The 26,245-nt window shown below is 47.5% G+C and overlaps 1 protein-coding gene across 1 annotated transcript in view; it reads left to right on the top strand.

Moving 5' to 3' along the window:
• Nucleotides 1–26,245, top strand: part of TRABD2B (TraB domain containing 2B) — a 256,380-nt gene that overhangs the window by 162,701 nt on the left and 67,434 nt on the right. Inside the window, exon 3 of the mRNA XM_081913972.1 lies at nt 2,541–2,687. Within this exon, the coding sequence (XP_081770098.1) occupies nt 2,541–2,687 (147 nt within the window). The remainder of the gene's footprint in view (nt 1–2,540; nt 2,688–26,245) is intronic.

Genomic DNA, 26,245 nt, shown 5'->3' with positions numbered 1-26,245 from the left:
CAAAAGCACTTGCCGCCTGAGCAGCTGATCTTTTTGAAAAGGGCAGGGCAATTTTCCAAGGTGCCTGAACTATTATTTCATACAGTCTCACTGACATTGCTGACAACTCCTGAAGTCCAAAGTAGACCCAAGCAGTCCAATGCAGTTTGTTGTTGTTGATTAGTAACATTTTGTTCTGCATGTGTTCTTTGAAATTAACATTTGCTGAATTAAGCATTTGTTGTGGTGTAAGTCTTTTTATGGGTATGGTGAAGGCTTCATCTGCAGCTGTTAAAACCATGTGACATTGTGAAGTAAAATAATGATTTCTGATAGGTAGATAAAGCCAGGCTTGTTTGCCATTTGTATTTGCATTGTATTGGCTGGGCTTTTACAGGGCAAAATGTCCTGCATCGTGTACATATGTACAAAGCAACTTTTACAGCAGCTCTAGAGTTCCAATAGATTTTCTAAAACAAGGGATAAATATGTTAAAAATAATGTGGCTTTATAGTAAAGGTGTAATGAACATTGGCTTGTAGCTAAGAAGCAGCAGCTCTTCCGCTAACAATCTCCTAGGAATGTTTAAGGGCACATTGGGAAGTACAGTTTAAATTTGTCATTACTGGAAGCACAAGAAAATGTATGTGGACCAGGAGTCACATATCATTCCATCCTACCCTCTCTGCAAGTTGGCTTACTCAGAAGTCCAAATCTTTCCCCACATGTCTAAGCCTAGGCTTCAGCATTTTCTATGACCCATAAAATGTGAGATTAGCATCTCCCTAATTTAAACAGGCTGCAAAAAGCATAGGTTTAAAGGATTTCTTACCTTTTGAGGCTTATAGGCTAGGGAGGAAATAGCTCATCCAAGGATTTCCTGTGGATTCAAAATATTGGACTAATAAAAATAAAAGCTAAGAAAAAGATTGATTGGAAGAAGAGAGGTATAAAATGCTTACGTTTCAGAGTTATTTCACTGACATTCTTACCTAAAATATAAGAATATTTAACTTGGAGATGTTTTCTCTCTCTTTGGCTAACTTGGAACCTATTCAAATAGCACTGGTTGCATCATGGCTGTGGGACAAATGTGTGGAAAACCCCAGCCTGTGAAGAGCTGCTTGATAATAATAATAATAATAATAATAATAATAATAATAATAATAATAATAATTTATAGATTTATTTATACCCTGCCCATAAGGCTGGGTTTCCCCAGCCACTCTGGGAAGCTCCCAACAGAATATTAAAAACATCAAACATTAAAAACTTCCCTAAACAGGGCTGCCTTCAGATGTCTTCTAAAAGTGAGATTGTTGTTTATTTCCTTGACATCTGATGGGAGGGCATTCCACAGGGCGGGCGCCACTACTGAGAATGCTCTCTGCCTAATATGCCCAGGATAAGCTTTCAGAATCCTTAGCATTCAAAAAGCACCAGAAATTTTCATCTCCACCACCAATTTATTTTATTTTATTTTGTTGAACAGTAAAGTTTTTCTCAAGGGTATGGTTAAATAGTGATTTGGTAAGAGTTTACAAACAGACTACAACTACTGCCTCTCTCTCTCTCTCTCTCTCTCTCTCTCTCTCTCTCTCTCTCTCTCTCTCAGACAGCTGAGTCGCTTGTCATAATTCTGTACATTCTAATGTACCTTAAGAAATGTGGCTCAGATTAATATGATCATTAAAATGGCTGATCTGGTTTCTTCTGGATTATCTTTTTGACAAGGACGAGAGATTTCACTGTAGGGGAAAGAGAACATCAGTTGACAGTGCCTCCCCCACCCATGTGACTAGAAGTATTGTGGACTGCCACCCACGAAGGTTTAAACTGACAGATAGCGGTCAGCTATCATTAAACTGCTGTCATGATCTCATCATAAAAAGGCAGTTTGGTTTAGCATAATTGCTCCGACATTGTGTTCATTCAGCAGTGACACACCCACACCCAATATTGTTGAGGCTGAATCATGAATTAAATCTAGGGACAAACACATCTTGGAGGTAGGCAAGGGATATATACTATGGGAGGTAAGCTATTAACTATCCCATTGCATAACTGGAAGTCAAACTTTGTAAGCAAGCATGGTTCTGATCGCTTCTTCTAGAGCTGAATGTCATTCTGGTGCTATGCTGCAGGCTGAGCCATGTATCAGTGATAGGTTAGTTGCTCGCTTTGAGCTCTGTCTGTGGGTAGGGGGTAAAATCTGCTGCTTGAAAACAGGTCAGGATAAAACCTCAGGTCCAGGAGGATGCTGAATTGACTTCAATAAGAGATTGAAAATCTTGTTTTAGATGACCAGGCTTTGAATTGGGAGCTAGAAATGGATTATTTTGAGTGAGAAGTGAGAGAAACTGCACACAAATGAGAACATGAATATATTCACACTCTTCACTAGAAAAAAGAAATCCCCAGCAAAAGGATGTTTCCCTTGCCTTTTTTGTTGTTTTTCTGTTGAGGATGTGTTCCAGTCTTTCCCATGCCTCTAATGCTTTACTTCTGGCATCACATCTTGTCTTCTAAGTAACTCCTATTCATTTTCTGTGTGCATACAGGTGCTGTTTGCCTTGAACCAAACATTGCTACAACATGAGAGTCTTCGAGCTGGCAGCTTGCAGGCCCCTTACACCACGGAAGATCTCATCAAGCACTACAACTGTGGAGATCTCAATGCTGTCATATTTAATCACGATACTTCACAGGTATGTTTCCCTACATAAGAGGAAGGTGTAAATAGGTATAACATTATTCCAAGGCCTATTTTTCTGTCCACTTCTTTCTTCTTAGTATTTCAGCCCACAACCCTACAGTAGGTAGGTAGGGAATGGAGAGCGTCTAGCTGATTGAACGTATGATGTGAAATTATGTTTTCCCTAAGAAACCTGTCCAAATGCCCTGCTAGGCCTTGTCTGTCTTTCATCTACCATAAATATCTCACAGACCCATTGTCACGGCCACCCAGGACGGGTCCCAGCTCACAAGAGACCTCACTCCGTTGCAGTTTATTTACAGGAAAAGTTTATTGAAGATTTCTGCTTCTCGTACAGTTCAGCATCGTGGCCGTACGTCTGTCACGTTAGACCGCTGAAGTCCCCTCTGACTCCTCCCCTCTTCCACACCAACTTAATAGCCTGGCTCTAGACCACCTCTTCCTCTCCTTTCTTTTCCGCAGGGTCTTCCTGCCCCCCTGGGTTCCCTCTCTCCGTGACTCGCCTGAGGCTGAATCCTCTGCCGCCTCTTCCCCCCTCCTTCTGGCTTTAGGGCCGGGCTCCTCCCCTGAGCTCTCTCCACTTCCGCGCGCCTCTACGTTTGAACTTGGCGCGCGTACGTTGCTGCTGACCTTTCTTTCGACCGCTACACCACCCCTTGTTCTGCTCTCCACCCTTTCCGGCTGAACACCTTGCTCCAACCCCCTTTCTCTGTTCTCTCCTAATCCTGCTCCCTCCGAGAGGCTGACGACTCCACCCCCTTTACTCCGTTCCGGCTGAGACGCCTCTTGCTGCGTCTGTCTTCCACTGGGCTCCTCTCCGCTTCTCCCTTCTCCTCCCTTTTGCTTGATTAAGGTAACCCCCTTTTGAGAATCCTCTGACTCGCTGCTCAGACTCGTGGATTCCCTCAGAATTCCGTCATCTTCTTCCTCATCCTTCTGCCCCTCCTCCCACTCGCTCTCCGTCTCCTCTGTCATCTCCTCCTCTCTCCCAGAAACCCTGACATCCATCCCCCCCTCGAAGCCCCCCCTTCCCCCCTCCCGCTCGCCGGGTGCAGGTTGAGGAAAACGTGGTTCTTCCGGGGTCGGTTCAGGATACAAGTTGTCCACTTCAACGTTCTCCTCTGTCATCTCCGTATATGTGTGTTCGAACTCGGGTTCCCCACCCACAGACCTCACAGTCTCTTCCTCCATCACTGCTTCTCCTGGCGCTGCCTGCCAAGGACCTACCATCCATCTCTGACTCCATGCCTCCCTTGGCTGATCCACCCACCAACAAGGGCCTGTCTCCTCCCCCCCCAGTCTCGAATCCCTGGTCGGGCTTGTTTCGGGCGTATGGCCCTCGGGTGAGGAGAAACCCTCGAACGTGCTGTCTGACAAAGTGGGCGTGAAAAGCCAATCATCAAAATACTCCTCGGGCATGGGCTTGTGCGGAAAAAGTGCATGGAACTCCTCCTTCAACAGGGGTTCGTCCAACGCGTAACCCGGCACCCAGCTATTGGCAGAGGCCGGAGTGCCTTCCCTGGCTAGAAAATATTCAACTCCCTCCTCCCCCCATCTCGAGTCCAGTATCTCTGTGACCTCGTTAAGAGGTTCTGGTCTTGGCGATTCCCCCCCCTCAGGCGCCCTCCTACGTGGCTCTGGGAGTGCTCCTGACTCTTGAAACCTGTGTGGGGTTTTGTAGGGAGTGAGCACCGACCTATGAAAGACCGGGTGCACCCTGGAACCCTCCGGAAGGGCTAGACGAAAAGCCACCGGATTGATCTTAGCCTCAACTTGATATGGCCCTAGCTGCCTGTGTCCTAACTTCTTCTTGGCCAATGACCTGGCCGGCATCGCGTGGGCTGCTAACCACACCCAGTCCCCAATCTGGATGTCCTCTCCCGCCCTCCTGTGCTTATCGGCCTGCACCTTATACGCCTGTTTTGCCAGCTCCAAATGTCTCCGCAGCTCCTCGTGCACCTCTTGCAACTCCGCTGCAAACTGGTCGGCATCTTGAGGCCCCCCCCCTCCTGGTGCCGCAAATCTCGGGAAGGTTCTGGGATGACGGCCATTGTTCGCGAAGAAAGGCGTCACCCCGGTGGATGCGTGTTTCGTGTTGTTGTAGGCGAATTCAGCCATCGGCAGATAGTCCACCCACGCCGCAGGTCGCTGGTTGGCGTAGCACCGCAGGTACTGCTGCATGATCGCGTTGACCCTCTCCGCTTGACCGTTGGTTTGTGGATGTCTCGCCGATGTCAGGTTGATTTTGACGTGCAAGATGCCCAGAAGCTTTCGCCAGAAAGTGGAAACAAACTGGCGCCCCCTGTCGGACAAGACGGACTGCGGAAGTCCATGCACTCTGAAGACGTGATCGATGAAGAGCTTTGCGGTCTGTTCTGCCGTCGCCACCTTGGCACAAGGGATGAAATGCGCCATCTTGGTGAACAAGTCCACCACCACTAACACCGCCGTCTTACCTCTGGAGCTGGGCAGGTCCGTAACAAAGTCCAACGCTACCCTCTCCCACGGTTGCTGCGGTGTCTCCAGCGGTTCTAGCAATCCCGCCTGCTTCTGGTGCACTGGTTTGGACCTCTGGCAGATATCACACCTGGCGACGTAGTCCGCCACCTCTCCTCTCATCTGGGGCCACCAAAAGTCTCTAGCCACCAACTCCATCGTCTTCTCTTTGCCGAAATGGCCTGCACTAGGGGCGTCATGCAATTGTTGCAGAACCTTGGCTCGAAGATCGTCGGTGGGCACGTAAAGGGCACCCTTACGAGTCAAAAGTCCATCTTGCAATTGGAACTCATCGTTGTCTCGCGACCCTCCGCGTAGCTCCTCCATCTTGGACTGTGCAAACTGATCCCTTTGCAACGCGCGTCGCACCGCGTCCAGGTCGACTGCGATGGTAGCGCACGTCCACGCCTGCGGTGCGAAAATGTGCTTTGCTGCGATTGGAGCTGCTTCCTCCAAGTATTGCGGCTTTCGGGACAGCGCGTCTGCAATAACATTGGAGTCTCCTGGGATGTATTCTATTTTGAAGTCGAAATCCGCAAAGAACTCCGCCCAGCGCATGTGTCGCTGGGTCTGTAACTTAGCCGTCCGCCAATACTCTAAGTTCTTGTGATCCGTGCGGACTTGCACCGTGTGCTTGGCTCCTATTAAGAAGTGTCGCCACGCTTTGAAAGCTGCATGAATGGCCAACAACTCCCTGTCCCATATGGTATAATTGCGCTCCGTCTTGCTGAGCTTCCGGGAGTAGAACGCACCCGGTCTCCAGTTGCCTTGTGAATCCTCTTGCAAAAGAACGGCCCCAACCGCTCTGTCTGACGCATCGGTCTCTACCCGCATGGGTCTGCCGGGATTCACGTGGAGCAGCTGCTCTTCGGAGGCGAAAAGACCTTTAAGCGTCCGGAAGGACCGCTCCGCTTGTTCGGTCCAGACGAACTTCTTCTTCTTGGAACTGAGGGTGTCAGTGATAGCCGCCGTCGCGTTCGCAAAACCTTTAATAAACTTGCGGTAAAAATTGGCAAAGCCGATGAACCTCTGGACCTCTTTCCGATTTCGAGGGCTCTTCCAGTCCAACAGCGCTTGAACCTTAGCCCTGTCCATGGCCAGTCCCTCGTCGGACAACTTGTAGCCAAGGAAATCAACCTCTCTGACATCAAACTGGCATTTTTCCAACTTGGCGTACAGCCTGTGGTCCTTCAGCCTCTGCAGGACCTCCCTCACGTCCTTATCGTGATCCTCCGGCGATTCCGAGAAAATCAGGATATCGTCGAGAAAGCAGACACACTTCTTGTAGAGGAGACCTGCTAGCACGTGGTGCATAAATGCTTGAAAAACGTGGCTGCCATTTTGGAGACCGAAAGGCATGACTCTGTATTCGTATGTGCCCAGAGGGGTGAACATGGCGGTCTTCCACTCATCTCCTTTCCGGATGCGGATGAGATTGTAAGCTCCACGTAGGTCCAGCTTGGTGAAAATCTTGCCCCTCCTGACGGTCGCTAAAAGGTCGTCAATCTTGGGCATGGGGAAAGCTTTGGGCTTAGTCAAGCTGTTTATGAACCTGTAATCCACTATAAGCCTTTTTTGGGGCGTGTTTTTCTTCTTCACAAAGAACACAGGGCTGCCACCCGCTGCTTTAGATTCCTGGATGAAACCTCGCTTGAGGTTATGGTCTATGAACTCCCGAAGCTCTTGCATCTCGTCTTCCGACATGGAGTACAGCTTGGCAGCAGGCAGTTGCGCCCCTGGCACTAAATCAATCGCGCAGTCGTAAGGTCTGTGAGGCGGCAACTTGTCAGCTTCCTTCTCACAGAAAACCTCCAAGAAGTCCTGGTACTTGTGAGGCACTGTTTGCACCATACCCAGATGCAACTGCTGCTCGGCTTCTCCTCCTTGATCGGTCTGAAAGCAATGCTGAGCACAATACGATGAACAAAAGGTGATCTGCCGCTGGTACCACGCAACCGCGGGACTGTGCCTCTCCAGCCAACTCATGCCTAACACGATGGGTGTGTCCGATAAGTGGGTGACATTGAAACTAATAAGTTCTCGATGGTTGCCAATCTGCATCATCATGGGAGGGGTTTGCTGCACCACTTGCCCCCCCAGCAACTTCCTGCCGTCTACCGTGACCACGTTTAGAGGCGTCGTTGCAGGCAGGAGCGCCATGTTGTGCTGCTTAACGAACTGCAGTCCCACGAAGTCGGCGTTGCTTCCCGAATCGATCGTTATTGGAACCTCGAGGAGTCTCCCATCAGGCAACTGGAGTGTTGCTGTGAGCAGAACTGCCGGTCTGGGAGGCAAAGGGTCCACGCTCTGCAGTGATGCTGGGGGCTTGTCTACAGATCCGCCTGGCTGAGCCCCAGTAGCTCTGCTTCCAGCCAGGCACTGTCGTTTCCCTGAAGCTGCTCCCCTGGTTGCACCTCTGCTGTTACAGTTGCCAGTGCTGCAGTGTGCTTCTGGAGCCTCTGGGGGCACTCTTTCGCCATATGGTGCGCACTGTCACAGATGTAACACTTCCTGGTTCCTCTAGGAGGCTTCGCTTTGGCTGCACCAGGGACAGGGCTCTGGGATGGCTTCTGAGCCCTAGCACCACCAATCTCCATTGGCTCCTCGCTGTCCTTCCCCATTGGCGAGGGGTGCGCACGGCTGAAATCCCTGTGCACAAAAGGGAGAGTCCTCGCTTGCGCACGCGCTTGGGGCCCGTCCTCCTCGTGCCACGGACGTCCCTCATGTCGAATTCCAATAGCTAAAGCCCGTTGCACCACGTCTTCTAGGGTCTGGGGTCTGTCCCCCCTAGCGATCTCATCCTTGATGGGGGGGCTCAATCCCTCCCAAAAAAGATCTCTGACCGGCTTACTGTCCTTTGGCCAATCTAAGGCGGTGAGCAATGCAAAAAATTTAGAGTGGTATTGGCGCACAGTCGCTTTCCCCTGCCTCAGCCCGTGCATTTGACGGCGCGCAATGTCCACATCCACAGAGGATTGAAAACAAGAATCCATCGCTTTGATGAACGCAGTTGAATTGCGACGGGCCGGTCCATCTTCGCGCCACAGATTGCGTAGCCAAGCCCTGGCCTCCCCATGCAGGTGCGAAACAATGAACCCCACTTTCTCCTCCTCATCTTTAAAATCGTGACGGAGTAAATGCAGTGCATATACGACGTCCGCTCTGAAATTGGGATAGTCTTGCAAGTTGCCATTAAAATGCGGAACCAGGGCACCCCCCCTCCGTCCAAGCGCAATGCCCTCCGCTCTGGAACCTGGGGCCCCCGCCCTGTCCGCGTGTTCCCACCTTGCCTGCAAATCCTGGCACGTCTTCTCCAAGTCGTCATTCTTCTTCTGCGAAGCAATGACTGCCGATGTGAGAGCGGTAACCTGATCCCGCAGTGCAACCAGCTGCTCCTCAGCGCTCATGGCTGCTCCCGTTCGTGAGCTTCGCAAAAAAAATTTTTTGCTTTGTGAGAGGGGACTTACTGTCACGGCCACCCAGGACGGGTCCCAGCTCACAAGAGACCTCACTCCGTTGCAGTTTATTTACAGGAAAAGTTTATTGAAGATTTCTGCTTCTCGTACAGTTCAGCATCGTGGCCGTACGTCTGTCACGTTAGACCGCTGAAGTCCCCTCTGACTCCTCCCCTCTTCCACACCAACTTAATAGCCTGGCTCTAGACCACCTCTTCCTCTCCTTTCTTTTCCGCAGGGTCTTCCTGCCCCCCTGGGTTCCCTCTCTCCGTGACTCGCCTGAGGCTGAATCCTCTGCCGCCTCTTCCCCCCTCCTTCTGGCTTTAGGGCCGGGCTCCTCCCCTGAGCTCTCTCCACTTCCGCGCGCCTCTACGTTTGAACTTGGCGCGCGTACGTTGCTGCTGACCTTTCTTTCGACCGCTACACCACCCCTTGTTCTGCTCTCCACCCTTTCCGGCTGAACACCTTGCTCCAACCCCCTTTCTCTGTTCTCTCCTAATCCTGCTCCCTCCGAGAGGCTGACGACTCCACCCCCTTTACTCCGTTCCGGCTGAGACGCCTCTTGCTGCGTCTGTCTTCCACTGGGCTCCTCTCCGCTTCTCCCTTCTCCTCCCTTTTGCTTGATTAAGGTAACCCCCTTTTGAGAATCCTCTGACTCGCTGCTCAGACTCGTGGATTCCCTCAGAATTCCGTCATCTTCTTCCTCATCCTTCTGCCCCTCCTCCCACTCGCTCTCCGTCTCCTCTGTCATCTCCTCCTCTCTCCCAGAAACCCTGACACCCATGTTCAAGGCTCTTGTGTGGATGTACAAAGCCCTGAACAACTTGGGCCGAGGACACCATAAGGACGACCTGAGCCTTTACATCAGAACCCTATCAACTTTCTCCAAGCACCTCAAGGAGGTGTACATGGTTCTCCCCCTCCTCATTTAATCCACACAACAAGCTGGTAAAGTAAGTTAGGCTGAGAGGTAGTGACTGGCCCAAGGTTACCCAGAGAGCTTTATGGATGAGTGGGAATTTGAACCCTGGTTTCCTAAGTCCTAATCTGACACTAACCACTTCAGCACACTAGCTCATATTATCATGGTTGCAATTCCTGCTGTTTTGGCTACAGAGGCTTGAGGTTTTGTTGTACAAGACATGTAATAAGTTTCAGCAATAAAAGAGGTAAAAAGGTAGCAGCATATGCACCAGCTGCAACAAGGATCAAGCTGGTTTACGTTGCTTTGCCAATCTTCTCCTGCTTTGTGCTCTCAAACTCTTCTTCTCCTTCTCCTTCTCCTCCCCACATCTTGGATACCCCTCTGTTCTTCACATGTCTCTTGTTTCCTTGTGAGACAATGAGATATTACCACTGTTTTTCTAGAGCTGCTTTGTGTGTGTTTTGGCTTGATGAGTGACTGAGAAGCTTTGAAAGGAATGTGAGCAGAAATGAAAGTTAATTGCAAGTGCTTGGAAGGCCTTTGAACATAATTCCCTCTCATTAGGACAAAAGACTTTGTAATAATTGACTTTGCAATTGAAGAGGAAGTGTGCATTATGTAAATAGGCTACAAGGCCAAATCTCTTCCCAAACATGCCACAATCCAATAATAATCCATGTGTCGCAAGAGTTTGGGCAGAATCCTTTGTTTTCTCTTAGATCTTCAATATCATAGAGAACTTTTAAGAACTTCTGAAGTTTTATAAGTTCTCCCCTGCCCACGTCTCACACACATGGACAGCTTGTACAAATGTAACTTTTATGGAATATCTGGCAGAACCAAGAGGTAAAATATCATGGAATATGATCCACTGAAGTTAAACACTTAAGCGTAACTGCTTAAGTAGCATACACTTAAACCAATTGTACTCGAAAGTTTTGAACTTTGGCTGGATCATAACTATGATTTCAAACATTTCTCCTTTGTTCTGCAGCCTGCCGTAATCTATGGACTCATGAAAAAGAACAGACTTTAATTCATGTATTTCAGACATTTCTATGCTATGATAAAGAAGGCATAAAGAGAATAAAATTAGGGCACAATCTTAATTCCCACTCCCGACCCTGCCAGTACACTGGAAATTGGTGGCATGGCTACTGCATCTGCAGGCATGCTGCTCAAAACTACCATTGTGGAAGGGGGTCCTGCAATTGGTCAATGCCAAAACCAGTGGATCCTGGAGTGATTCAGGTCTTCTCCCTCCCTCTTTCCTCTCTCCCCCCAGAATGTCCCATTCTGAGCTTTCCTCTGGATGCCACTGGCAACTGATGGGCTGCTGGCTGTGCTGAATCCTGGGCAGAGGATCTAATCTATCCCCCCTCCCCCAGACCAACATAAGAGAGAGTATGGATTGCTGTGCCTGTCAATAAGTAAAACATTATCAGATAAAAACAGCATCTAAAGAATAGTGTTAAAACAAGTTCAAACACAAAATTTTAAACATTTAAAAATCCAGGATAATAAAAAGGTGATTGCTCGGCAGGGAAAAGGTACCAAAGAATGCTTTCTGGTGGGGAGGGGACACCAACATGGAAAAAGCCCAGGGGCAGGTGATCTTTCAGGTAACTTGGTCCTGAGTTGCTCAGGGCTTTATATGCTAACCGCATATAGGGCGGGGGTTTGAAAATGGAATAGAAGCAATTTATTCAGAACAAAAAGCCAAATTGATAGTAAACAACGTGGTGACAGAGGAGTTTAAAATTGAAAAAGGGACACGACAGGGGTGCCCTCTATCTCCTCTGTTGTTTATTTCAGTCCTGGAGGTGCTACTGAACATGATTAGAAATGACCGGTTGACACAGGGAATTGTGGTCGGAGAGAAACAATATAAACTGAAAGCTTTTGCAGACGACTTGGTATTAACATTACAGGAGCCAGCCTCTAGTACTAAAAGAGCGTTAGAATTAATTTCTGATTTTGGTCGGGTGGCGGGATTCAAGCTGAATAAACAAAAAACTAAAGTTCTAGCAAAAAACTTGACAACTACTGAAATAGAGGGGTTCAGAAAAGAAACAGAACTAAATGTGGTTAAAAAAGTAAAGTACCTAGGGGTGCACTTGACCTCCAAAAATTTGAATTTATTTAAGGACAACTATGAGAAATGTTGGTCAGAGATAAAAAGAGATCTGGAAACATGGTCAAGATTAAAACTTTCCTTGCTGGGCAGAATAGCTGCTATAAAGATGAATGTATTGCCGAAAATGCTATTTTTGTTTCAGTCCCTCCAGATCGTGGATAAGGTGGAATGTTTTGGAAAATGGCAGAGGGATTTATCTAAATTTGTCTGGCAGGGCAAAAAGCCCCGAATAAAGTTTAAAATACTAACAGATGCGAAAGAAAGAGGGGGGTTTGCCCTGCCGGACTTGAGGTTATATTATGAAGCTGCAGCCCTCTGCTGGTTGAAGGATTGGATTCTATTGGAGAACACCGACGTCCTTGACCTGGAGGGATTTGATAATGCTTTTGGGTGGCATGCATATTTGTGGTATGACAAGGTTAAAGTTCATAAATTGTTCAAAAACCATATTGTCAGAAGGGCAATTTTCATGGTCTGGTCAAAATATAAAGACTTATTGGAGAGTAAAACTCCGAGGTGGCTCTCACCGATGGAGGCCAAAGCACGTAAAAGACTCAATATGGAGGCCCACTGGCCTAAATATTGGGAAATAATTGAAAAAATTGGAGATAAATGGAGGTTACAGAGTATGGAAAAGTTAAAAAACAAGGTGCGAGATTGGTTGCATTATGCTCAAATCCAGGAAGTTTTTAAAGCAGACAAAAAAGTGGGTTTCCAGGAGGAAAAATCGAAACTAGAAACAGAGTTGCTTGAGCCAAAATCTAAGCTAATTTCGAGAATGTATAACTTGCTGCTTAAATGGAACACACAGGATGAGATTGTCAAATCCTCTATGATAAAGTGGGCACAGGATTTGGGGCATAACATTATGTTTGAAGACTGGGAAAGGTTATGGAACACCGGAATGAAATTCACGGCATGTACTGCCTTGAAGGAAAACATTATGAAAATGATATACCGGTGGTACATGACCCCAGTCAAGCTTGCAAAGATATATCACCTGTCCGATAATAAATGTTGGAAATGTAAGGAAGAGGAAGGGACATTTTTACACCTCTGGTGGACCTGCCCGAAAGTGAAGGCCTTCTGGGAAATGATACATAATGAACTAAAAAAGGTGCTGAGATTCACCTTACCTAAGAAACCGGAGGCCTTCCTTCTGGGCATGGTAGACCAGAGGATGGTCAAGAAAGATAGAACTTTCTTTATGTACGCTACTACAGCAGCGAGGATTCTGTTGGCAAAGCACTGGAAGACACAAAATCTACCCACATTGGAAGAATGGCAGTCGCAGCTGATGGACTATATGGAACTGGCTGAAATGACTGGCAGAATTCGAGACTCGGGAGAAGAAGAAACGGAGGAAGTTTGGGAAAAATTTAAGGACTATTTGAAAAAGCATTACAAGTTGTATGAATGTTAAAAAATGCTCCTCTCTAGGAAGGTATAGCTTCAGTATCGGCAAATTTCTGAATTGATAAATAAGACACTATAAGACAGAAGTGAGGTAACGAAATACTTTTATTGTGTGGAAATTAAAAATTAATGCAATTGTATTGAAATGTTCACATCAGATAACACGATAAAATGGAAGATATATTGTTATGTATAAAACAAGTTAACAAATTGCTGAGGTTTTGGTTACACAGGGAATGCAGTGCCCGGGAGATGGGGGGAGTTCATTGGATTCATGGAAGTATGTATTTGAAAGTGGAAATTTGTTTATTAAAAACCTAATAAAATATTTATAAAAAAAAAATATATATATATGCTAACCGCAAGACCTTGTCATATAACTGCTACTTGGGATAACGCTACAGTGGTACCTCTGGTTACAAACTTAATTCATTCTGGAGGTCCGTTCTTAACCTGAAACTGTTCTTAACCTGAGGTACCTCTTTAGCTAATGGGGCCTCCTGCTGCCACCATGCCGGTGCTGCACGATTTCTGTTCTCATCCTGGGGCAAAGTTCTTAACTCGAGGTACTACTTCCGGGTTAGCGGAGTCTGTAACCCAAAGTGTTTGTAACCCAAGGTAACACTGTATATGGAGGTCGCTCCCATTCAGTTGGGGCAGGGGGGGCACATATGAAAGTGGGCCCAAGTGGCATGTACAGTTGTCTGCTTGGACTCTACCCTAGCATGAAAATAAATTAGGAGGGGGGGGGAATTTCAATATCTTCCCTTAACTTTTGTATACCTGGGATTTTGTTCTCCTAATATGAATCTTTTATAACAGGCATGGAGAACCCGTGATCCTCTAGCTGTTGTTAGACTCCAGACTGTCTAAGGATGAAAGGAATTGGAGTCTAGCGATATCCATTGCGCCACAGGTTTCCCATCCTGTTATATAACCAACTGAATTGTAGTGGAGAATAAGTTAATAAAAGAAACTGTCCTGTCCCATAAATAAGAAGCAAATTATTAGGAGAAAAAATTAGCTTACTATCATAATAATAGCAATAAACACATTTAAAAACTTACCTTTTACGTCTATGGATAATGGGAATCTCACAAATAAAAGGGAGAACATATGATTTTACCATAAAAATAATATTGCATCGTATTTTTCCCCACTGGAAATAGTTTAGGGATGTTGGACCAATAAACAAAGAAACAAAACCTTGCTGTGGTGTGGGTCTGTTGCATTCCTCTTTCCATAATTTGCTCATGTCACTTAAGTCCTTATTTAAACTGGGTAAACCTGAGCAGGGCAAAGTTTATTCCATTGGGCCATGACAGAGAAATACAACAGGAAACAGATCACTTTCTTATGCACACTTCTGCAAATACTTGACTCTCCTATGACTGTTCTAGCTGATAGATTTGAGGCAGACTTTCTGGGCAGTCAGTCAGAATGATATGGGACTGAACATTCTTTAAAATAAAGATAGGGAAGGAATGCTTTTCCTCTGTGTTGTCCCCTGGATGGAAAAGTAGCCGCCTTGCTGCCAAATAAGCTTTCTCTTTTCAGATCAAGTGAGTGATTCATTTTGGGGCGTCAACTCAGTTATGACAAAAGTGACCCTGATGAGAAGTTCTGATTCTAATGGCTCTTTCAGTGCATAGCCCATACTAAGTTCAGGCTGCTTCAATCCATGCCAAACAAATCACATCCATGCACTGCCACAGCACAGTTATCGCTCACCCCAGACTCCCACCTCTCTACAGGCTGAAGAAACTAGCACCATATGCTGCATTTAAAGCAGCATCATACCACTTTAAACAGTCATGGCTTCCCACAAAGGATCCTGGGAACTGTAGTTTGTTAAGGAATCCCCTGTTCCTCTTGCAGACTTACAGTTTCCAGAGTGGTTTAATAATCAATCTCTTTTCCTAGGTAACTCTGGGAATTGTGGTTCCATGCCCATTTGATGTCACTATAGCATGCTTGGATGTTAAATATATTTACTCATTTAGCACACCTTACCATCCCAAACCAGTATTTTCTTTTTCTTTTCTCTCCAGTCCAAAAGAGAAGTCAACTACTTCATTTTCTGTTCTTACTACTGGAAGTAGTGAACCTGCCTACATAGGTTTTTGGGCAGGCATAATAAAATTATAATGATTTAAAGTTCCATTACAGAAAGAAAACAGCTCCTGCCTCTTTGCCCTCCATGGAGGAGAGCATTTGTGTGTCATTACGATATGCTCACTGTCAATAAAATTGTGAAGCTGTTGCTGCATAACCATTTAAAATACGTTGCGTGCTGAAGTCCCCCAAAACATCCCTAACCCAATAACTCACACATCACGCATAATTTTTGTTTAAGGTTTTTGGCATAATTTGGCCACAACTTTTATTATCATACAAAATAGTGAGTGGTTGCGTAGGCATTGGTTATGACTAGCTATCCCCCCCCGCCTTGGGGGATAGCACTGACTCCCGGATTCCAGCGTAAGTCAGTGTGGAGGAACAAGCAGGGCAACTGGGGCTGCGAAACAGACCCTTCAGTTCCTCCCTGCCTGCGCCTTGGGGTCTTACTCGGCCCGCACCCGATTCCAGGGGTTTGGACAAGGGGATGGTAAGCCCCAGAATTCCTTTAACGGAATTCCCATTTTGCAGCAGCAATGGAGGGGTAGGCCCAGCCTATCCATACCCCTCCTCCAACCAATTTAACCAATGCCTAACCGCCAACCTTACAAGTTGTGACGATTTGCTACGTAGTAGGCAAAACCCAATTGGCACACACTAATCAGCCAAAAGGAAAAATTCCTACTAGGCCCCCGCACCAAGGCGGACGACCCCATGACAGGCAATAGCAAGGTCATAGCGAAGCCCAAAACAAGGGAGGGCGGGCGGGTGATCCGGTGTCCACAGCGAAAGAGAAAGAACCAAGCTGTGGGTCCAGTATAAGTAACCTCTAACTCCACCCCTTAATTGGCAACATCAAAATTTCCCCAGTAACGGCAATCACCAATCAATTTAATTCCCTTGCACAGCCTGGCTAGCAACTGAGGATGCTTTTGGCTGGCCCCATCCGCAACACGTGCTCTCTCTTTAATGAGAACACGCTTTGCGTGCTGAAGTCCCCCAAAACATCCCTAACCCAATAACTCACACATCACGCATAATTTTTGTTTAAGGTTTTTGGCATAATTTGGCCACAACTTTTATTATCATACAAAATAGTGAGTGGTTGCGTAGGCATTGGTTATGACTAGCTATCCCCCCCCGCCTTGGGGGATAGCACTGACTCCCGGATTCCAGCGTAAGTCAGTGTGGAGGAACAAGCAGGGCAACTGGGGCTGCGAAACAGACCCTTCAGTTCCTCCCTGCCTGCGCCTTGGGGTCTTACTCGGCCCGCACCCGATTCCAGGGGTTTGGACAAGGGGATGGTAAGCCCCAGAATTCCTTTAACGGAATTCCCATTTTGCAGCAGCAATGGAGGGGTAGGCCCAGCCTATCCATACCCCTCCTCCAACCAATTTAACCAATGCCTAACCGCCACCCGAGCCCTAAGCTCGCCGCCAACCACTCATAAAGCAATCCACACCCTCAATTTGGACACTACCGCATCCAACCAGGCATCATTCCCAGACGAGGAAAGATGAACCCCATCAGCCCTGTATAAGACCTCCTCCTTAAAGGAAATATGAGGGTGAGGAATCACCAAGCCGCCCAAGCTCACCACCAACTTGCCCACCGCGGAATTGATCCGCTTCCTAACTTTCTCAGTGGACGCTGAGCAAGGACTGCCACGCCAAATACGGCGCTGAAGCAGTTGTGACCAAATCAATGTAGCATTAGGCACCATAGCCGCCAGCTCCCTCAGATCCCGCAAAATAACAGTACGCAACGTAAAGCAAGGAAAAGATACCAAATCATTTTCCCCTAGCTGCACCACAATTGCTGAAGGTGGGCCAAGCAGAAGGACACGCCTCTTCATGAGTGGCAAGAATTCCCTCCAGCGCATCCCCCTTCTGAAGATCCAGGACACCTGCACATGCTGTGGAAGGCCCAGGCCATCTCCCAATCCAGACTGACGTGCTCTGTCAGCGGCCCAGTGTACAATACTGTGACCCACTATCCAAATACGGATAGCACCCGGACCTAGGGTTAAAACAAAATTGTAAGTACACAACCTCATTATTTCCTCACATACGTTTTGAAAGCGTTGGAACTCCACCGACCCAAGTTCTTTATCCTCTTTACGGATAAACCCCAATGAGCGGCTGTCGTCGCAGCACCTATCCGAAAAGAGTGGGGGGCGAACCCTGAAGCCTCAAGCCCACACGCTACAATAGCTTTTCGCATCACCGCAGTGAATTGATGCCGTACTAATGGGCGCCCATTCTCATGAATCAATAGGGGCCCATCACCCACCGGTCGCAAGGCCAGGTACCGCTTAAGGTCCTTAACCGGACAAGGGCCACCTTCCCCAGACGCCGGGAGCCTAATAACTGCTCCCCTACCCAGCTGATCAGTCTTTGAGCTCCTGATATTAATTTGCAAGTCGGACGGAGACAAACTCACGTCCTGCAACAACAAGCCCCTGGAACCTCCATCCCGCTTAGGCTCAAGGACCACCTCACCTACTCTCAGGGCCCCAAAGAAAGCCAATGAGAAAGCCGCAGAAAACAAACGAGCCTCGAATTTGGACCAACAGATGCTACGCAAGATAGTATGCATCTGCGTCAGTAACTGAAAGGTGATGGGGCGTCTAGGAATCGGCTTAGAGGGAGTAAGGCGCCCCCAACCTTCCAAAGCTCTGCGCACTACGAACTTCCCACACGGATCCTTATCAAAAAATGCCCTGCTAAAAAAGGAAATTGCTGCCGAATGAAGCCGCAGCGTCCTAGCCGCCCGGCCCATCTTGAATAGGTGTGCCAAATACTTGAGCACCTGAGAGGAAGATTGGGGGGCAGTAACCTCCCCAACTGCCTGTCCATTAAATAATAAGAAATCCGCCCAGGCCTTTTTATAAGACCTCAAGGTAGAAGGGGCAACAGATGCAGCTACTCCCTGTAAAACTAATTGCTGCCAAGGTTCCAGAGATGATCCGGGAAAATTTCCGGACGGTCTCGAGCCACTGGCGCCAGGGATCTGAATCGCTCCATCTGAAAACGGGACAGAGCATCAGCAATCTCATTAGATACGCCCGGAACAAAACGGGCAGAAAATACAATATTAAAACGCAAACAGTGTAGAACAAAAACCCGTAGCAGGGCCGATACTCTAGCCGAACGTGAAGACTGCTTGGCTAGTATCTTCACCACCGCTTGGTTATCTGACCAAAAACAGACTCGATGGTCTTTGAATTGTTCAACCCACAAGTGCACAGCCACTACAATGGGAAAAAACTCAAGAAAAGTTAAATCCCTAGTTATGGCTTCCCCATGCCAAGCTGGAGGCCACCGCTCTGCACACCATCTACCATCCCAGAATAAACCAAAACCCAGGGACCCTGCTGCGTCCGAGTGCACCTGAAAGTCATTGTGGAGGTTCAAAACATCCTGCCACAAAGACACACCATTGAATTCCTTCAGGAATTCCAACCAGATACCCAGATCAGCACGTACATGGCCAGACAAACGCACCCTATGCTGTGGGGCCTGCAAGCCCGCTGTGAGCCTGGCCAGGCGGGAGCAGAATGGTCGCCCAGGGGCGACCACCCTACAGGCAAAATTCAAATGGCCCAGCAACGACTGCAGCTGACGAAGGGTGACCTTTTTTAAGGGAATTAACTCCTCTATGACCTGCTTCAAAGCAAGTATCTTATCTTCCGGCAAACTAGAGGTTTGGGCCACGGTATCCAATAAGATACCCAAATAAGTAAGCTGCGTGGAGGGACCCTCGGTCTTCTCCGCAGCCAACGGGACCCCCAGCTCTTCCGTTAAAGAAGCAAATGCCTGCAGCAGAACCACGCAGTCCCCTGTATCACTAGCTGAAGCCACTAAAAAATCATCGAGATAATGAGTGACCCCCTCCAGGCCAGTCCTATCACGCAAGGCCCAATCAAGGAATGTACTGAAACACTCAAAAGCTGCGCAGGCTACAGAGCAGCCCATAGGCATGGCCTTATCAAAATAGAATCCTCCCTCAAAATGAAAACCTAGCAACCAGAAATCATCCGGGTGGATCGGAAGTAGCCTAAATGCTGATTCAATATCGCATTTCGCTAAAAGGGCACCAGGCCCAAACTTCCGTATCATCTTGATCGCTTGATCAAGAGAGGCATAACGCACCGAACAAAGCTCCGGGGGAATTACATCGTTTACCGACGTGCCCTTAGGGTGTGAAAGATTATGAATGAGGCGAAATTCCCCCGGGGCTTTCTTGGGAACAATACCCAAGGGTGACACATGCAAATTGGAAAAGGGGGGGGCCAAAAAAGGACCAGCCATACGATGTAAGGCCAGTTCTTTACTGATCTTTCTCCGTGCCACCTCTGGCATGTCTTGAACAGACTTCTGGTTAACCATTTTCCCAGCTACTGGGGTCGATGCCACCGGGATCCTAAACCCTAAAGAGAAACCCTCACGCAAATAGGCCGCCGCTACCTTATCAGGATATGATTCCAACAAAGTTGACAGCGGCTGCAGCCTCACCGGGGTGTAGGCTAAGGAGGACAGGGTACTATTTTCCGGCTCCGGTGGCTGGCACCTGGGGAGTGGCTTTTGGGGGCTGCTGAGAGCCCCCACCCTTGCGAAAGGGTCGCCGTGCCCCTGTACACACAGACGCCGAGTGGCTCCCTGAGCACTTATCACAAAGGTGTGAGTACCTGCAGGGTTGTCGCTGGCAGGCACCCTTGTTGAAATCCCAACAATATGAACGGCGACCCGCCCTTTGAGGGGGGGCCTTAAACTTCGGCTGATCAGGGGCCTTCTTGTCGATGCGAGGAGCAACGTATGTGGTCCAAACATCCAAGTCTTTACGATCCCAGCGTGCCGTAGGGATCTTAGCCGCTCTACGCCTGAAATGCTGATCATAAGCCAATGCAGCGGTCTCGCCGGCCATTGTAAAGGCCGAGCGGACTATGGACAGATAAACCCATAAGTGCAAAGACCTCCTAGGATAGGCAGCGGAGACAATACCAGCAAAAACTTGAAAGCTGTCCAACCAACGCTCAAAAGTCCTGTCAGCTTTGGCTACCGTCACTCTCTTTTTAGAAACAGCATAGCCCGTATCCAAATGCTCCTGGCCATCAGGTGGAGGGGCTAAGCTAAAAATGTCCACATAACGGCCATTCAGGATCCTGGACCGTAGTCTGGTAGGCAAATGGGCACCAGGAATAAGGTCCCTGGCTGAATTGGTGGAGACTTTAATGTCAGGCACCAAAACCCCATCCTGACAGTCTTGGACTGCCCCATACTTAGCGCGATGTGAATTCGCCCTGCGCTCCCAAACCCACTTAGGGAGCCCTGAGGTCTCACCAAAACCCCAGTAAAGCTTGAGAGAAGCTTCCTCGTCGCTGCTAGAGCTTTGAGAAGAATTACCTGACGAAGAAGACGAAGTGTCCCTCCGCCTCCTCTTGGCACGCCTCCTGGAGCTCCGTTTATGACGGCGATGCCCACCAGACGAAGCCTTTGGTGGTGGAGGAAGGCTGTCCTCAACTGAAGACTCTGAATTATCGCCCTGCTGGACATGACCTGGAACTGACTGAGAGGAGACAACCTGTGAATTAACTGGAGTTGAACAGCCAGCTCCTGGCGACTGCGCGGTAGGCGCCCGCACAGCTCGCGCCCGAGCTGATGCCCTCCTCCTGGCCCCACCCCTGGCAGAACCCCGACCCCTAGGCGCAGCAACCTGCGACAAAGGTGAGGCTGGGGACTGGGCCAGCCGCATGTCAGGTAAGGAAAAACCGGCTGATAATGGTTCTCTCTCTTCTTCACTAGACGATGACGCCGAAGAAGGAGCAACCACCAAAGAAGCTGGTCGTGCAGCTGAAGTTGAAGGTGTAGAGCACCGTTGCATCACGCCCTCCATCTCAGCTGTGACCCGTGCCAGAGCCACTGGGTCACCCTCGAAACCCGACACCAAGGATTGGAGGCGTTGCAGCGACTGGGAGGGCTCAGGTGAACGTAAGGCCTGGGACGGGCCTTTAATACGCCGCTTCGTGGAAGGGGCAGGTCCAGGTCTCCTAGCCGCCTTCTTTGGAGCCATCCCTACTATTTGCAAGAAAATAAAATATTAATTAAAACAAGAAATGAAATTATACAATTAAAATCAAAATTAAATTAAGGAAAAATTAAATAAAATACGGATAAGATGGATTAGAATAAAATAAATTTGAACAATTCAAAGGCCGGGGACCTGAACCCCAATTCACAGTGGTTCAGCCACAAAAAGACGGCGAAAGATAGCCACCTATATGATAAGGCAGGCAGCTATTATCTGCAATTGGCCTGAACAGCCACTAGAGGTCACTGCTTCAGCCCTTAAAGTATGCCTGCAGTTACCAGCACGGCCACTAGGGGCTCACACTCAAGCAGGCAACCCTGCAATTACGCAGGCTGGCCACAGGAGGTCGCCAAGGCAGAAAGAAGGCCGGCAAAATGGCGCTCCCGCCTCCAGCCGCCCTTCCCCCGCGCCCAAGCAGAGTCACCGGGTCAGCAAGAGCCGGGGAGCGCTAGAGCGCCACCGGCTCAGCAGCGGGCCCGCTCCGCGCCTCACGCCCTCCTTGACGATCGCGGCAGCGGCGGAAAACCTCGCGGGCCTACAGGCGCCCACCGGAGCGCCGAAACAGCGACCAAGGCCGCGGAGCCAGGTAGGCCCCACCGACCCTCACCTAGCCGCCCTCCCCCACGGAGGAAGAAGCCTCGGCGGTTAGGCCGCCGCCGCTGGGCCGCTGGGCCGCTGGGCCGCCGCCGGGCGGGCCGGCGCGTCGCTACAGCCACGCGACCCGAAACCGGACCCAGCAGGCGAGCAGGCGGGCCCGCGGAGGCCGATCGCTATGGCCCGTCGGGTGGGGAACAACTCAGGGGAGTCCCCCGGCTCCGACCGGCCTACAAGGCCTCGAAACGGGAAGGGGAAGGCCAGCCAGGCCAGCAAGGCCTGCACGAGGGCAGGTAGGAGGGCAAACCCCTGGCCCTAATAAAGCTCGGCCGAGAAACGGGCCGTAAGCTACCCGGGACCGGGGCGCCCCCCCCGGGAGCCTGCTCTACCCACTTAGCCCAAAATGAAGCACTATGAGTCAGGGGGGGGGAAACTAAATTAAAAGGAAAACAAAAGACAAAACCCCGACTAAGGGGAAATTACTCTAACTAGGGAAGAGAAAAGGGGAACAAAATTGGAAGGGAAAGATAGGAATAAATAAAGACAAGTAAATGTTATAAAACCAATCTCTCGCTGAATTCACTCCGGGCCTGATCGATCCGGTGTCCACAGCGAAAGAGAAAGAACCAAGCTGTGGGTCCAGTATAAGTAACCTCTAACTCCACCCCTTAATTGGCAACATCAAAATTTCCCCAGTAACGGCAATCACCAATCAATTTAATTCCCTTGCACAGCCTGGCTAGCAACTGAGGATGCTTTTGGCTGGCCCCATCCGCAACACGTGCTCTCTCTTTAATGAGAACACGCTTTATCAGAACATCCTGCTTTCAGATCTGTCCTTAAAGATTTAAGGCTTTTGATAAGCTTTAATTACACCATTAATTTGTTTCCATTCCAGCATTGGAATATATATATATATATATATATATATATATATATATATATATATATATATAAAATCTGGAAAGCTTCCAAAACTGAGCAATGAAAACTATCTTTGGAATTCTCTAACTACAATAAATATTAAATGTTGAGCCCAAGACCATTAGGTAAAGTGTTGAGTGATAAGCAAGCCCCTCAGTTGTTCCAGGAATGGTGTACTTCTTTATCTTAAAACAAAAACCAAAAAATCTCAACCAGCTCAACCCTGTAAGTATAATCCATAGTGTACTGGGGACATATTACCTTATCACCTTTAAGTTTAGACATAACACAGTGCAGCATTGCTGGCATAGACGTTGTGCCCCGCTAGAGAAATGAAGTCATATTTCCAGAGAATAGTTCATAGTAAAACAGCTGCAGTCAGAGAGAGGCTTGTTGAGCTACTGAAATGACAGGATTGCTGAGCATTCAGTTGGACTGGTTCTAGACTTGTCATGCTTAGCCCACTGACTTGGGAGCCCTTTTCTTTTTTCAATAGAGATCATAAGACCACACCAGATTTATGTTGGTGTCACTTTGGAACATGTAGTGTAGGCAATCCAAGACTCTCTTGTTGATATAAGAGTTATAGGACCAGTCAGTCATATTCTATAAAGAATTTATTATGCCAAAACAAATTTCCTATAATATCTTAGTCTGAACTCAATAATGTTGTGTGTAGTGCCAAAAGAGCAAATTGATGAAGTATATATAATATTTATATATTTTGACCAAACTGCAGGAGGCAGTGGAAGACAGGAGTGCCTGGCATGCTCTGGTTCATGGGGTCACGAAGAATCGGACACAACAAAATATATAATATAAGCATGAAATATTCAGAAATACTTTCCAATTCCTCACTGGGCTGAGTGTTTACAATGAGTGAGATACAATGCTCTCCAATATCACACATTGTGCTATTGCAATCATTTTATCAGGTCAAGCATTTCTGCTTGTCAGGCGGAACCATCTCCCCTCTTCTGGGGGTTCTCTTGACACCCCCCAAGCTGATTTTGGGGGCATCATGGGAGGAGAGAGGGGAAGGCCCCATTGCATTACTGGGACTCATTGCACTGGCTCACACTAGTGCAACTATTTAGTTGAAACCAGCCCAATATGTCCTCAACAAATCACGTTACCTCACAAACAAGCAAAGAAGCCATGACTAATTTCTCCAAAGCTTGCTTTGTTTTTCAGTTGCTTTTGCCTAGTGGTTCTGTAGCTTGGTGGGAGTCGAGATGGAATCCTCATACAAACCATGGTTAAAACCATGGTTATCAAGGCTCTTAGATTTGGATGTAGCACCAAACCATAGTTAAAACTCCTGGTTTATAGGCCAACAACAAACAATGGCTTCATGCTTTGGTTTGTTGCCAAAAAGGAAACCATGGGTCCTCTGTTGAGCTTGATCTGGACATTCAAACAAACTACACTTTGGCTGAACAGTCCATAGCTTACAGTTAAGTGTGAACTAGGCTTCAGAGTCTTCAAAACAGTTCCAAAGGAATACAAGATGCCAGTCCATACAACTAACTAGGTGTCTTTTCTGAAGGCAATTGAACTGCACTTGTCAGGATGGGGTAGGGTGAGAAAGCAGCAGTGAGGTTGGAACAACTCTGAGGGCAACACTGTTAACCTAGAGCTCCCTAACCTTACCCCTCCCCATCCTGATGCATGCAGCTTTGCCACCAGGAAGATGCCCCCACCTCAGCCTCTGCCTCCCTCCGTGAGCCAACACTGGGCTAATCCTTAATCATTCACTGTTAATAATAAAATAATGGATGGGCAGACTAAAACTGGAATGCAAATTCAAAGTCTCTTCAATGACATCCTGGCTTCTTCCCGAGGAATGTTGGTATATAAAACTAATACATCCATTTTAACTAGAACCATATTCTGATAAACTGGATGACCTTCTGCTTTGTTAATAAAACCCTTTGTGCCTCTTATGAAAGAACTATGCTGTTGAACAAAATGATGAAGCAAAGTATCTACACATTGTAATAATGGTTCTAATGCAGATCCTGACCCAGATAAAATAAGCCTCCCAGGTGGTGGGTTTCCTGGTTTGTGGCTCTTAGGTTGTATATAGAGAGCAGGGCTATGTTATCATTAGTATAACCCAATATAAAGTGTTTTAGTGCTAGAATAAATCAAGCCTAAGACCACGCCTGTGCAAAAGAACAGAAAAACACATGTCCACCAGATCATTGGCATAGCTACCTGGTTAAAATTATTCTTCAAATAAAGTAAATAACTAACTAACTTTCCTCTGTTTCTTCCCCAGCTTATTGACTGGGTTGACTGCACACTCCTGGATATTATTATTAATATTAATTTATTTCTACTTTGTATATGGATTGAACTGAATTGAGGGTTTTTTTTTACAAATCCATGTTGAAAAACAGATGCAAGCATCCCTTCCAGCAGCAAATCTGATGTGGTGGGCAGTGACAGAGAACATACCAATTTCCTGGCTAAATCAGATACCACTCCAAGCAAGGAAGCATCCCTCCTTGACTTACCTCATCCACTGTTCTCCTGTTTTTAATGGGAATGGGGTCCATCGAGAGAAATGTCTTTGGAAATATAATTACATTTTTCCTAGGGTACATAAAAATAGCTTCCTAGCCACAAGTTCTCCCCTGTATTGCCACATTCTCTCTTTGATCAGCAGCTTATGCTCCAATTTTCTGCCAACTTGAATGGAGCAACTTTTTTTGTGAAAGACAACAAAGGTTTGGGAATAAGAAAATAATTATTTGAACTTTTCCACATGTTCGAAACTCTCAAAGGTCTCATTCAAAAATCACAATTATGAGATTTTAGGAAATGTCTTGTTTAAATATTGACTACAACTCTCAAAACTACATTCTAATGCTTTATTTGCATGCTCTGAAGTCCATATAGTACAGTCTGACACACGTTAGTTATGACTAAGGCATTGAAATAAATGGAACTTTTAATTAACTTACTTATGACTATCTTTTTTTCCTTTGGTTTCCTTTGGGTTGTGGTTTTGTACAAGTTTTGTTGGGCTGGCACCATCATATCTGACTTGTGGACTGATGCTATAGATAGAGGGGTGTGTGTGTGTGTTTGGACCATATGCCTTATTTTCCAACTGTGTTTTGTTGAAACTTTCATTTAAACTGAAAATGCAGGGAGTTATACAAAATTCAGGCAGAGAAGAGGACCACATGATTTCCACTCCTCATTTTTTTAAAAAAAAAAACTGCTCGAAAAGTGGCTTTTTAAGTACTGCAGTGCTATAGGATAAATACAAAAAAATACACAGAGATTATGATTTCTCAGAGATTTACTGAATATCTCTTTAATAGTGTGTGTGGGGGGGGGGGAGGAAGAGGAGAGAGATTTCCCCTCAAGGTGTTCACAAG

Source organism: Podarcis melisellensis (assembly GCF_964234715.1).
Source record: "Podarcis melisellensis genome assembly, chromosome: 6".
Lineage (NCBI taxonomy): Eukaryota > Metazoa > Chordata > Lepidosauria > Squamata > Lacertidae > Podarcis > Podarcis melisellensis.
Note: the sequence above shows the minus strand (reverse complement) of the source record. Positions and strands in the feature narration are given on the sequence as shown.